The sequence below is a fragment of the Sprattus sprattus genome (genome assembly GCF_963457725.1).
Source record: "Sprattus sprattus genome assembly, chromosome: 7".
NCBI lineage: Eukaryota > Metazoa > Chordata > Actinopteri > Clupeiformes > Clupeidae > Sprattus > Sprattus sprattus.
Window position 1 is genome coordinate 36,256,336 of NC_137926.1, and position 15,114 is coordinate 36,271,449.

At 41.0% G+C, this 15,114-nt stretch overlaps 1 protein-coding gene across 2 annotated transcripts in view; it reads left to right on the forward strand.

Moving 5' to 3' along the window:
* spg11 (SPG11 vesicle trafficking associated, spatacsin) overlaps window positions 1-15,114 on the forward strand; it is a gene marked incomplete at its 3' end in the record, with an annotated part of 74,935 nt that overhangs the window by 13,548 nt on the left and 46,273 nt on the right. For both annotated transcript variants that reach the window (XM_080841848.1, XM_080841847.1), the window contains 8 exons: window positions 5,849-5,994; window positions 6,110-6,242; window positions 6,495-6,650; window positions 8,637-8,806; window positions 8,982-9,158; window positions 9,280-9,351; window positions 13,889-14,004; window positions 14,101-14,276. In XM_080841848.1, coding sequence (XP_080697974.1) covers window positions 5,849-5,994; window positions 6,110-6,242; window positions 6,495-6,650; window positions 8,637-8,806; window positions 8,982-9,158; window positions 9,280-9,351; window positions 13,889-14,004; window positions 14,101-14,276 — 1,146 coding nt within the window. The remainder of the gene's footprint in view (window positions 1-5,848; window positions 5,995-6,109; window positions 6,243-6,494; window positions 6,651-8,636; window positions 8,807-8,981; window positions 9,159-9,279; window positions 9,352-13,888; window positions 14,005-14,100; window positions 14,277-15,114) is intronic.

Sequence of the window (15,114 nt, forward strand, 5' to 3'; positions counted from 1 at the left end):
GTGGGGAAAATAAGTATTTGAACCCCTGCCAATTTCGCAAGTGTGCCTCAAATAAAACGAATTATACAGTGGGGAAAATAAGTATTTGAACCCCTGCCAATTTCGCAAGTTTTGCCACTTGTAAAGAAATGTGTGATCTATAATTGTAATGGTAGGTGTATTTTAACAGTGAAAAATAGAATATCAACAAAAAAATCCAGAAAACTGCATTTTATAACATTAATGTCTTTATTTGTATTTGATGCAGAAAATAAGTATTTGAACCCCCAAGCAAACAGCAAGAATTCTGGCTCCCAATAACCAGTTATGTGCCCAAGAAGCACAGGTACACCTGATCTAAACTGGTGTATAAAAGAAACCTGTCCAAAGAATCATACTTCACACCTTCAACCTCACCACCATGGGCAAGACCAAAGAGTTGTCCAAGGACGTCAGAGGTAAGATTGTAGACCTGCATAAGGCTGGAATGGGCTACAAAACCATCGGCAAGCACCTTGGTGAGAAGCAGACAACTATTGGTGCGATTATTCGTGAATGGAAGCAACACCAAACAACTGTCAATCGCTCTAGGTCTGGGGCTCCATGCAAGATATCCCCTCGTGCGGTATCGGTGCAGGTGCAGAATAACCCCAGAACTACACAGGGGGAGCTTGTGAATGATCTCAAGGCAGCTGGGACCACAGTCCCCAAGGAAACCATTGGCAACACACTACGCCGTAATGGTTTGAAGTACTGCGGCACTCGCACGGCCCTGCTCAAGGAAGCACATGTAAAGGGCTGTCTGAAGTTTGCCAATGAACACTTGAATGATTCTAATGAGGATTGGGAGACAGGATGTGGTCAGATGAGACCAAAATCGAGCTCTTTGGCATCAACTCGACTTGCCGTGTTTGACAGGGGGGGGGATGCTGAATATGACCCCAAGAGTACATCATACCCACCATCAAGCATGGAGGTGGAAACATTATGCTTTGGTGCGGTTTCTCTGCCAAGGGTACAGGACGACTCCACCGCATCGAGGGGACTATGGATGGGGCCATGTAACGTGGAATATTGGGCTTGAACCTCATTCCCTCCCATTGAAAACGCAACCTTAAGGATTTTGAGAGGATCTGCAAAGAGGAGTGGACCAAAATCAGCAGGGGTTCAAATACTTATTTTCCCCACTGTAAGCTTTTGGCCTTTTTTGGGGGGGTTTTTGCTATTTGTTTTTGGTGACTTTGCATTTGTACATTTGTGTTCTCTTTAGAATAGGGTTACCAGATAACCGGTTTTTCTCAGGACAGTCCTGTTGTTAAGCAGTTTTTAAAGAAATGTTCTAACTTATGAGAGAAAAAAATCATGGTTTGTCATTTACTTCCCTTTTCCTTAAATTTAAAATAAGATAAGGGTTAGAATACAATTTACTCATGGAATCATAATTTATTGATGATTGAGAAGACATAGGTACAACACAGGGGGGTAACCTTTCTAAGTTTGCGAATCGGAATTTAATCAGTCCCGCCCCTCTTTTTCCGGCCAATTTGATTTTGCCTTCAAACTCAGTCTGGCGAGGCGGCTATACCAACTTAGTTCAGCATTGTAAGGATCCATGGAGCCAATCACAAACTGGCTATTGGCTGCCTGGCGCGCCATTGGCGGATTTAAACTAACCACGACTACGTAACCAAATAGGTGTGTTACAGTTTTTTTCCATCGCGAAAAAAATACTTTTTCTAAACTCTTAACACAGACTAACCTACAAAACACAATTAGCCAAATAGATCATTTTCTTTTCAAAAGCACATTTTGTTAACTATATACTAACTCTTCATTTCAAAATAGAAGACATCTTTCTCTGCACACACTAACTTTACCAAAACACTGGACATCTGACTCAAAATGAAATTATTCTTTCAAAGAATAACTCTTGTTTTCACTTCACAAGGAACATGCAGCCAATCAAAGTACACCAGGTTTCAAAATACTGGCTATTGTGGACATTACAAAAACTGCATAGACTTTTATGTTTCAGTTTTACAGGTATTTGCATGCAAAACATGCAATCCACTGTTTTTTACGCCAAATTTTTTGGTTGGGAACTGTATATCCACATGTAATGTTCGCATTCAAAAGCATTCCAGTAAAAAGCGAATCAGTTTATTTTTCTTTACTGTTTACTACAGGAGGTATAGTAGAAATACTGTTTACAGTATGATACAACAGAAAACATTTTACAGTATTGTTTAAAGTTAACAAAATATCCATGAACAAAAAAGCAACAGCAAAAAGCCCAGTAAAAAGGGAGAACTAAAAAAAAGCACAAAATTCCTTTATCTAATCCCTGCGATCTTCAGGGTTAGGCCACAAGTTTTCATCCACATCGCATCTGATGTTATCCAAGGCGATACACCTGGGATAAAACCGCTTGGAATGCCTGATCCACCCTTGACAATCATCAACTGTGATGTCCCTGCAGCCAGCATCCATGGCTTCAAGGAGGGACAACTGGCCATGTGGCTGATGGTCATAGACTTTCCACCTCCATGTAGAAAAGAACTCCTTTATGGGGTTGAGGAAAGGTGAATAGGGTGGAAGAAATAGACGAATCAGTCTTGGGTGGACCTCAAACCATGCTGTAACTGCTTGTGAGTGATGGAAAGCCACGTTGTCCCAGGTGATAACGAAGGTCCTCCTGTTTTCACCCTCCTGATCCTGCTCTGGAACCAGGCGCTGGTGGAGATCATCAAGAAAAGCAAGGAGGCGCTCAGTGTTGTAAGGTCCAACCTGACATTTGTGGAGGAGTGATCCTGCATTTGAAATTGCCCCTCTCTGTCCAGGAACATCAACTGTGGCCCTTTTCCAATGACATTTCTTCCACGTCGACGCCTTTTGGCCAGATTAAATCCTGCCTCATCCACGTATACGAATTCATGAGGGGCCTGGTTGGCCTCCAATTCCATAACTCTCTGAAACAAAGTTTATGTAAATCATGCCATTACAGTACTATATACCATACAGTACTGTAACCTATTACTGAGTAGGCTACCTACTTGAAAAGTGCAAAGCTTATAAAACTGTACATTGAATTGAATATACACACTATACCTGGACATATTGTTGTCGTAGCACCTTGACTCGCTCACTGTTCCTCTCAAAGGGAACAGTGTAGAGCTGTTTCATCCGCACTCTGTGTTTGGACAGCGTAATGGTTGCGAGGCTGGTGCTATTGATATTGTGAAATATCTCTTGGTCCTCCAAAATTCTGCTTTGAATCTCATGCAGTTTAATTGCGTTATTTGCAACAACCATATCTACTATGGCAAGCTCTTGTTGATGATTGAGGAGCTTTCCTCTTCCCCCAGAGGGAGGAAGACGTTGCATTCTTTTAAGGGACAAAAAAAATCAACATATGCATTACTGTATGGCCTCATTGACATGTCAAGTGAGAATAGAAACAATCCATGTAAAATGCAAACTTACCTGTTGGTTTGTTGAAAGATGCGTATAATTGACGCAACCGTTGACCGCCTCAAATTGGGCTGTACTCTTTCACCAGCCTCTCTTAGTGAAAGACCGTGGTTTATCACATGGTCAATGATAGTGGCACGAATTCCATCACTCACTACTGCCCTTGTAGCCCTTAGAATGCCACCACCACGCATTCTTATACCTCTACCTTGCCCTCTCCTTAGTCCTGCTCTTCTCCCTGGACCTGCTCCTCTCACTACTCCTGCTCCTCTCACTGCTCCTGCTCCTCTCACTACTCCTGCTCCTCTCACTACTCCTGCTCCTCTCACTTCTCCTGCTCCTCTCACTACTCCTGCTCCTCTCACTACTCCTGCTCCTCTCACTACTCCTGCTCCTCTCACTTCTCCTGCTCCTCTCACTACTCCTGCTCCTCTCACTACTACACCTCTCACTGCTCCTCTCACTGCTCCTCTCACTACTACACCTCTCACTGCTCCTCTCACTGCTCCTCTCACTGCTCCTGCTCCTCTCACTACTACACCTCTCACTGCTCCTCTCACTGCTCCTCTCACTACTCCTGCTCCTCTCACTGCTCCTCTCACTGCTCCTCTCACTACTCCTGCTCCTCTCACTACTCCTGCTCCTCTCACTACTACACCTCTCACTGCTCCTCTCACTGCTCCTCTCACTGCTCCTCTCACTGGGCCTACTCTTCTCCCTGGGCTCCTTGCTCTAACTCTTCCTCGTCCAGACATCTTTTTCGGTTTCTGTGTCCAAAAACATCACTCCTCAAAGTCCTCCTTTTACTGGATACCTAAGTAATGCCATTGATTCTAAGCCAGACTGGAATCAGCTGTGGTTGACCCAATATACCCAACATACATCAGCTGTGTGTCAATTATTCAATTGTTTGTTTATTATCAGCTGGGATATATTGTTTTAGAACTGATATTACTGTATTACAGAAGCAGAGATTTTTATACTGTATCTAAGGTTTGGAATATTGTGTTTGCAATTGTGGGATGTTGTGTGTTAACATTTGTAAATAATAAAAAAACAATCCATAATTTTGTTTGGAGGTATAGCTTGTCTGTTAAGAAAATGTAAGCATTATATAAATGTGTTCACTGACTGCATATTGTGTGAAAACAACATGTAATGTGTGAATGGTATGGCCACAAAGGACCGATGTTGTGCTAATCGTGTTTAGAGTTTTGAAAATGTGACGACTGTTTAGAAAAACGCTTGTTAGCGACTGAAAAAAACTGTAAACTGGTTTTTCAAAAACCTTTAACGAATATCAGTTTATTCCGTTTACATGAGCACTAGAATAACCAGATCGTCTAACTACAAAACCCGATAATAATCTGTTTTTATAGTGTGCATCTAAACGCTCTCAATGATTAAATTGAAAACGGGATGCAAAGACCGTCACCTGTATTGTTGGTCTGATTGGGTAAAGGAGTGTCCAATTACGTGACTGAAGTGGACCGCCATTGCGTAGTTCGCCAGACTAACTGAGCAAATGAAATGCAGTGAAGGTGGCGGGGAATTCCCAGACAAGGCATATGTGCCAATACCCCGCCCCCTGGGGCACTAAAACCTGCTTGAGTTGATACGTCCACTGCCTGTAGCTGCTAGTGCAAGTTCTGAAGTGCCACCTGCCTGACCAAGATTTGAACCTGTAATTAAGGTTAAGACACTATACCATGGACTGCGATGCTATCAGGACACTAGTATATTTTGTGTTTCCTTCAGACACGGACAAGATGTTATTTTCAACATGTGGTTAGGTAGACTTTGTTGCCTTAACAGGATCTGGTGAAAATAGTGATTTTGTCATAATTTACTAAAGGCAGTGCTTATTTTTGTTGCATGGCCTTACAATTGTCATTATGGTGCTTAAACGGTTAATGACAATTACAGGCATTTCACATTTTTGTATTGTTATTGGACATTATGTTCTGTTAAAGAAGCATTCCGGATCAATTGCTATTCGCTAACGATATGCTAGCGGCTAAAACTAACAAAATCTCTTGAAATGTGCTGACTTTGACATTATGACAAACTAGTTACTCAACAACTGTCCTAACACAGTCAAACATCAAGCAAGTGCAACACAAGACAAAGCAAGACGGCAAATAAGCTACTTAATAGTTTGGCAGACAGTAGAAAGCCGGGTGGCGTTAGGCAATCTTACATTTAGCGGTTATATGCCTATGGACCCTGGCATGGCAATGGCGCGGAGGCGATTCTCCATATTAAAAGTCATTGTAGCGCCCACATTTTTTTCAAGCTGTTTTTTTAAGGTAAAACTGCTTATCCTAACTCTAATCCTGAAGTATAATTGTTGCATACTGTTACTTTAAATACATGCATCTTCTGTAATGTTTTCTAGATTCAGGCCTTTCCTTGGTGCTGTTTGGTGTTTCCCAGGAGGAGCTCCTGAACCGACTCATGATATTTGGCAGTGCTGGCACCGTTGACTCCCTCTGCCACCTGAACGCCTGGGGCCGCTGCTCCATCCCCATCCATGCTCTGCAGGTGGGGGGGCCATTCACATCTTATTCAGTCTTATTCAGTCTTCTCAGTGAGTCTCTGTGGCATCCCTATCACCACAATGTTGCAACGCAATGACGATGTTTTCCTTCTCTTTTAGGCAGGGCTGAAGAACCATCAGTTAGACACGGTCGACTTCTTCTTAAAAAGCAAGGAGAATATTCTTTGTCCACGTAGTGGATACAGCGCCCTTGAACAGACACCTGCGGTCTCCACCCATCTATATGTTAAGAGTAAGAAAAGCATTCATTCTTATGTCATGCATCCTTGAGCTATAACATCTCTGAGATACTTGAGGTAGAAGCCTAATTTTTGGTGTGCAAGCGGTACTGAATTGACTGAATTGACTATTTGACTATTAAATTTGACAAATCTGAATTGGACCAAACTGCTAACGGCTACTGTTCTAAAATAGTTGATTTCAAGGAATAACCCATCTACCTTTCTGTTTGTTTGTCTATATGGTGTGTGTATATGTTGTTCAGATGTTCAGGAATTGTGCCCTGCCCTTGACCTTCTGTGTTCTGCAATCAGAGACACACATACAGAGTCTCAGAGCAAACAGTTTTCTGAACAACTGCTCAGTATCACATATACCTTTCTCAGCACACAAGTTCGGAGCATTCTGTCTACAACAGAAGGTAGGAAAGCTGTTCTTGTTATTGTTCATATACTTCATTTTTAAGTATGTTTTGTAAGACGCTTTGGATGGTCCGCTAATTACGTAACCTTAAGGGAAAACATAATAAACCCCTCCAAAAAAGTTCGGAAACTTTTCGGCCGATTATTCCTCCACTTCAATAATGCCAATTGGTATTGTATTTGATATCGTTGGAAAGCCTGATTAGTCACCTTTACAATGAGGTACAACTTGTAAGGATCGTGCATTCGTGAAATGAGCAACTCAGCTTTATGTATGGGGAGCGGCCTACATTCTTTTGCCAAAATCCCCTGCAATATTTTTCTGTTGGTATTCACTCTTGTTTTGAGCTTCAAGTGCTGGCAGGTGTATGCCAGTCACAGGTGTGTGACTGGCATCTGAGTGGCACCTAATTGACAGCACTTGTGTGCATGGGTCGTGCCACTTTGTTGAGTTTGTGTGTGCTCTAAGCATAAACATGCAAGCATAAATGGTGCAATAGGGCAACTGGAAGCTGGTGTTCCAGTATGCATAGTGGCAGCATTTTTTGGTGTCAGCCCTGGTACCATTTCCAAACTTAGACCAAGTTCTGTGAGACTGGTCAAAGACAGACCACGAAGTGGCCGTCCCAGGAAGACAACACCCCAAATCATCCTTGCTTCACTGAGGAACCGTAGGCTTTCTTCCAGATTTACAGGCAAGATTTGCACAACAGTACCACAGATAAATCTCTGATCAGACGGTGAGGAACAGACTGCACATGGCCGGTCTTCGTGCTTATAAGGCTGCCAGGGAGCCTGCAATGACTGCCCTTAACGCTACTGAGGTCCTTGTCAGTGTAAAATGAATAAAGTTTAAAAATGTCCAATATGTGTTGTTTTGTCCTTATTACTCTGGGACATGCAATCATCCAATTCACCAAGCAACTCAAAACAAGATTGAATACCAACAGAAGAATATAGGAGGGGATTTTGGCAAATTTATTTAGGCCTCTACCCACACATTTAGCTGTGTTGCTCATTCCATGATTGCACGATCCTTACAAGTTGTACCTCGTTGTAAAGGTGACTAATAAGGCTTTCCAACAATATAAAATACAATACCAATTAGTATTATTAAAGGGGAGGAATAATCGACCGAGATAATGTTTCCAAACTTTTTTTGAGGAGTTTATAACATAACATCTAAAAGTGATCAAAATAGGATGGATAACAGAACAGAATAAAACCACCAAAACGATGAAAACATCAAAAGAACAGCAACTTGACCAAAAAAAGCATAGACTAAAAGCACAAATAAAGCATAGCCTCAGGTTGAACTAAGTGCAGCTAATATTATGTGTCACCAAATTCAAATCCAGTGAAAGCCAGTGTATAAAAGTAAGTTTTCAATCTGGTAGAAGTGTCAAAACAGACAGCAAATCTGTCATTAGAGGGGGACACTATTCCATAATTTTAGACCAATGACAGTAAAAGCTCGACCACCCTTTGTTTTAAAATTCGACCATGGTTGAGCCAGTAGAAGTTCCTTGGAGGACCTGAGGGAGAGTTGTGGTCAGAAGGTTAGAAATATAGACTGGAGCTAGTCCCTTCCCAGCCTTGAAAACATACACTAAAATCATAAAATCAACCCTGTAACTGTAGTAGGTGTTCCTCTAAGAAAAGTGTAAGTTCCAAAACTAAATCAAGAATAAGCACTGATTCAATAGTTTTTTAAGCCCCCTTTATGATTATTTATCTAGGTAAGGGTTTCTGACACACATTTTTGGTCATGCTCATGACCGTCTCTGCAGAATTGTAGTGTAAAGGTAGATGTGTTCACGTTAGGGACTGTTGTATATATACTGTCTTATTATTTTATTTATCAGTCAAAATGTTGAGGTAAGAATGGTATTTCTAATTAGAAATGCTTCTCACAACAAAGATGAGCAGTATAAATGAGTGAAAGTCAAGTTTTGTCTTTTTTTTGTCCACATCTCTGCTTACAGATTTGGATGAAAATATACAAGATTGTGTGAAAATGCTAGATGGGTACATATCTGACTTGCGAAATTATATGAGGATACTCCCTTGGGATGCAAAGGTTGAGGGTCTGGTCACCTTACAGCCGTCAGAAGAAGAAGAAGAAATGGAAGAAATGAACAACCTACCTATAGAGGTACAGAAACGTTTTGAAACACTATTGAAAATGAACTTGGGTTAGGAACAAAAGTAATACTTTCAAGTAAAGACAGTGTTTTCATCTACTCATCACTATGGTTTACTGTTAATATTATTTAAAGATGCTTGAATGGAGCAGCAAGAGGTTGGTTGTTTTGTGTTTGGCCCCTCAGGAGATCGTCCAGCGTGCCGTTACAGCTTGCCAGATCCCCTGGGCACAAGCGTTTCTGAGACGGCAGGCCAGCCCAGAGTTGTGCCTTGAGGATCTAAAGAAGAGAGGGTTGCTGCAGGTCTTTCGTTGCCTCCAGATTCAAGATTTGGGCCAGGCCACATCACTGCTCAGGAACATGGTGAGATGGGGACAGACTGTTTTTTTTTTTACAGTGTCCTTAAACATAACATACATATTACCTTAAGACTCCCTGTAGCCATTTTCTCAAGCCTTATCCTAAGCCTTTTGTTTGATCTTAGGGCTACTGTGTGAAGGAACAGCTCCACAGCATATGCCTCCACACAGTGGACAAGGCCCTAAGATATTTTGTGGTAAGTTCATTTGTAATGTTATCATAAATATATAAATATTAACTATACACTACTTTTCATAAATTTGGAATCACCCAGACAATGACACGTTTTTCAGGAACATTCACATTTCATCCTTCAAATAAGTTTTAAAATAAATAGAAAATTACATTAATATGTTTCAAGAATCAAGTTAAAAATAATGCTTTCTGTTTAAAATATCAATTTTGAGCTTGAATCTTTGCTTTCCTCAGAGTATCCTTCATTTGTAGCTATTACAACCTTTGCAGCCCATGGCCTCGTTTCCCGAACGCGCACTTAGCCTAAAAAGCACTTGAAATCGCTCGTAAGAGGATTCCTACGTTGCAGACGGGTTTCCCAACGCCACACTTAGCTTAAGTGTATCTTTCATTGAGAGGAATTCTACGTGTGGTCAGGACCAGTAGTAACTTCACACTTAGCGATTTAATCCACCAGGGGCGTCGTTCGACCGTCGTTCGGAAGAAACGGGAATTAAAAAAAAAAACATGGCTACTTGAAGCGAGGAATATTTTACATGAATAAAGCTATCTACACAACTTTTTATATGTTTATAATGACTCGGTTTGATCGGAAATGTACGGAAGCGTATTGCTGCCACACTAAAAAAAAAAAAAAAAGTCTCAGTATCAAGTAATTACGTGAAAGTTTCTTGTTTTAACAATATCTTTTTCACGTTTTAACATGATAAATATCATGTTATTACATGAAATGATCACGTTATTTCATGATAATGATATTTTCACGCTATAACATGATAATGATATTTTCACGTTTTTACAAGATATTTATCATGTTATTACATGAAATGACCACGTTTTTTCATGATAATGACACTAAACGAAACGAGAGGCAAGAATAGGCTGGTAGCTACTATGGGTGCTTTACACGAGTCAATCAAATTCTATTTTAAGCTGGGTTTAAGACATGGTGAGATTCTCCAGTTATTGAACACGGTGGATGACATCGTTATAAGTATGCGCACACTCAGGAGGATTTTAACATGCCTGGGATTGTACTGCGTTTTCAATGAGGGAAGGAGGTTCTCGCCCAATATTCCACAGTACATGGCCCCATCCATAGTTCCCTTGAATAGGCTGCAAGCTAGTTGGGTCCTTTGCAAGAGTCAATCAACGGTCGGGCAGCTAGTGCTGAACTTGGAGGTTCTCGCCCAAGAATATGACCCAAAAAACACCATCCCCATATCATCAAGCATGGAGGTGGAAATTATGCTACCGTGCTGTTTCTCTGCCTAGGGTACTGGTGGGCTCCAGCGCATCAAGTCGACTATGAATGAGGCCATGTAGCCTACTGTGGAATCTTGGGCGAGTACCTCCAAGTTCAACACTAGCTGCCCGACCGTTGATTGACTCGTGCATATAGGACCCAAAGTAGCTTCCAGCCTATTGCCTCTCGTTTCGTTTAGTGTCATTATCATGAAATAACGTGATCATTTCATGTATTAACATGATAAATATCTGGTAAAAACCTGAAAATATCATTATCATGAAATAACATGATATTTTCATGTTATAACGTGAAAATATCATTATCATGAAATAACGTGATCATTTCATGTAATAACATGATATTCATCATGTTAAAACGTGAAAAAGATATTGTTAAAACAAGAAACTTTCACGTAATTACTTGATACTGAGACCTTTTTTTTTTTTTAGTGTGGCAGCAATACGCTTCCGTAGAAATGTGCTACGCGACCAATGCAGAGTATTTAGGTCTTGACTGAAGCTTTCAAACAGTAGTTTGATGGCACATTTAGCGCTTATGCCACCACTCCATTGGCTTATATGGTAGCTTTCTAGCTAGATGGTTGTATTGTAGAAGAAATCCAAACGATGTTTCTGTGTATAGCACATCATGAGAATGTCATTGTTTCACCTGCCTATTCCCATCAAAATAGAAATAAAGAATATTGAGTATTTGAAAATAAAGATTAGGCTATACAAAACTAGTGCAGTGCCCGTAGGAATTATGCATTCTGTAGTGCTAGCAGACGTAGGGCTGTTGGGTAGTGTAATGGCAAGACATATTTGCACTCCACATAGGTACAGGTTACACTGAAGTATTATTGTGATGCATGTTTCCTTTTCATTAAGAAATGTGTTAATGGTAGCCTTTTTGGAGAGTTACCAACAAATAAAGTTTGAGATTATGTAGTGGATGCAGTTGAATATACTGTAGATGTCAACGTTGCTGTCTAAACTATAAACTAAATGTCATAAAGAAAGACATTATTTAAAATGAAGTTATGGTTGAAATAGGATCACTTCTTTATTGTAAGGGTAAGTGTAGGGCAAGAATGGTCATGCAGTTGGACTCAAATGTAGGTTAATTTTATTGAATGTATGTAGCCTACTGTACTGTATGACTTCGATGATGCTAGCTTTGACAGCCCACTCTCAGACAGATCATAATAAATGTCCTTACAATGGGAACACAGTTTAAATAGGCTTCTCTGCTGGAGATGGCGTTACTATCCCCGCCCCGAATTTAGTGCACATTGCACGTTCGATGCACGCATAGGCTAGCTAATTTCACAGCAATTAACGTAAACAGGTTAACCTGACGTAAACAGCTCCTAAGAGCTACTTAAGAACTCGTGCACGTTGCGCTCGTGCACCTGACTTTAAGTTGATGGTTGGGAAACCCTCGTAAGTAGAAAGAGTTCGGCCGTCAACGATGTCGCGAAAATCCACGTAGAACGTTAAGATACATCGTTATCGGGAAACGAGGCCCATATCATTAGTACTTCTACACGTATAGTCACCAGTTGCCTAATTCATTCCAAGTGAAACAAACAAGTAAAGGATTACATTTTAATGTAATTTGTGTCGAATTCCATATTTAACTGAGATTAACCTAATATGCTATTGCAGTAGCCTAAAAGATTAAGATCATTATTTTGCACACAGTATGTAGTCTATGCTATTGAGGAAAGTAGTCATTTTGATTATTTAATTGAATATGAAGCCTCATGTTACGCATGTTTGGACATTTACATTCTAGTCTGAAATACATGCTCCAGAATGTATGGGAGATTAAAATACTTAATTGTTTTCAGGCTCAAAATCATATAGACTATCCTGATCAACAGTGTAACAGTCAGTTCAAAGCGATTTGGTAGGGCATTTTCAAACAGCTATACAATTATGTTTCAACAAACATATTTGTTTACAAATACAACAGAAGAAGCACTAGAGTAAATCCTTGTCCAGAACCCACAGCAAAATTGCCATCTTCTTACATTGTTATCTCGTCTGACGCATTCAGTTTAAAGGCATTGCTGGACAACGCGGTCGGCTTTAACCAAACATTTCATTTATTAACTTCGGCCTGGCACTGCCCACTTTGTGCCTTTGATCACGCCTTAACCACTCACTTTACACCTGTGCATCAGTTTGCATGCCCTGCCATTTCTGCCAGACGTCAAAATACGGGCCAATGACTCCTAATGAATAGTTATGTAACTTCATAAAATAAAAAGGCTAAAGTTGCTTTGCATTGCTGTACACTCAGAAAATAGTTTCTAATAAGCTGTCTCATACTGACAATAATAATAATAAAAAGTTAATACTCATGCCACTGGCTTTATTTTGAGAATGGCATGTTAGTAGTACATTTAATATCAGTACAGTTGATTCATTACTGCTGATGTGTTACTTATATGTTACTAATAATATGTTACTTATTAGCAGCTAGTTAAGACCTACACTATTCCGTTTGACCTCACGGCATTCGTGAAGCATATAAACAACAAACCGAGTCGATTAGAGGTATAAAAAGTCGTGTAGATGACCTTTATTCACATAAAATATGTTCTGCACATGAGACCTGACTCCCCTGAGATCACTCGCTGTGAGTGAGCCCTGCCTTGGCACTCCCTATAAGAGGCTGGGGTCATCTCCACGCAGGCTGTCACCGCCGTCACATAGACCTTATTTGACACGCCCTTTTCTGAGCTGAACGATCGGTGTAAACCACCTCTCTCGAAAGGCTCAGACATCGGCGGAAAAAATGACCGGATCACATCTAAGCCAGTGCTACATGAGGCAATTGTAACCGCATCGCGAGTTTCTATCTGAACAGACGCGGTGTGATCGGATCACATTGACACATGTATAAGGGGCTACTTTGAATCTGAACAGTGTGGACTGTAGGGGCTACATTGTACTCCATCATGAAGCAGGCATAGCAATGCAAAATATTTTGAGATTAAAATCACTGGTAAAGCTTTACAGGTGTTTCATAAGTTGTCATCCCTCTGCAGGTTGAGTAGTTGGGGAGAAATGGGTGTCTGTCAGATGAAGCTTTACAGGTGGTTCATAAGTTGTCATCCCTCTGCAGGTTGAGTAGTTGGGGAGAAATGGGTGTCTGTCAGATGAAGCTTTACAGGTGTTTCATAAGTTGTCATCCCTCTGCAGGTTGAAGAGTTGGGGAGAAATGGGTGTCTGTCAGATGAAGCTTTACAGGTGTTTCATAAGTTGTCATCCCTCTGCAGGTTGAAGAGTTGGGGAGACACGGATATCTGTCAGATGAAGAGCTGCTGAGGATAAAGCTCCTCAGGAAGATTGAAGAGCCTACAGCATCCTCCTGTCAGCCACTGGAGAATAGGAGGTGGGGCACAGCTGTTCCTTCCAGCATTTATTACGTTTTGCCACAGAAACTGTTTGTGTAGATTTGAAGTTACATTTACAATCAATGTTTTTGCAGGGTTTTGGACATGGGGCATGTGGATCCAAAGTTTACCAGTCAGCTGCAGCAGTTTGCATGTGAACCCGCTGACCTGTCATCACACAACCTGTGTAGTCTACTGCGGCTGGACTGGGTCAAACACTGGGACTGCTACACTCAGAGATCAATCCTCTTGGCACAGAAGAAAGTCCTGAGTGAGTCACACCCCTCTGCTCTCCCTATCTACATGAGACATCACTATAGAATGAATTGAATATGGTGTTTTATTTAGTTGATACTGATGATTATTGGTCAATGAAGAGGCTAAAACGAGTGAACTAACTAGTTAATAGCCAATAGACTTGCATTGGAAAGACCAAAAACTGCATTGTGGGCACTGAAAGGAGCTTTCTAGCTTGTTAACTGTTGTTTGGTGATGTCCTTACATTATGGCAGTGTTTCCGACCTGAAGCACAAGACTACATTGTAAATTGCCTGGGTGGATTGTGGGAACAACAGATCTATTAATTCCCCAAAATGAATTTAAAGACATTATAAAATCTAGTTACACAGACCTTAAAACCCCATTCTGAACGAATTTTTTCCACTAAAGTTGCGGAGTGTAGCTCACTTTTACACCACTGTTGTAAATACAAATTGCCATTCGAGACCCCCTAATGGACAGTGTACACGTGTATTTGGCAGTGGTACAGAAGACATTCTCCTTTTACCTAAACGAGATGTTGTGTCGTCCCCATATGAGGCAGCATGCTCAACTCTCCAACAGACCTCACTGAGCTGTCCGTGCTGCCTCTGTACAGTTTGTTCCCTTATGTCTACAGCTGTGTCTGGGTCAAGGCCTTTTCCTTTTCCCCTGCGGGTTCCAGGTCAGAGCCTGACTGGTGCTATTAGATGCTGCTTTCTGATTGATGTGATCTATCCAGGCCCAGTTCCTCCTCAGGATTTGTGCTACATTTGGTTTAACAAGACATACACATGGTAATTTAGATCACTGCCCACAGTTGAACTTACAGGAATGTGCCAAAACAATTA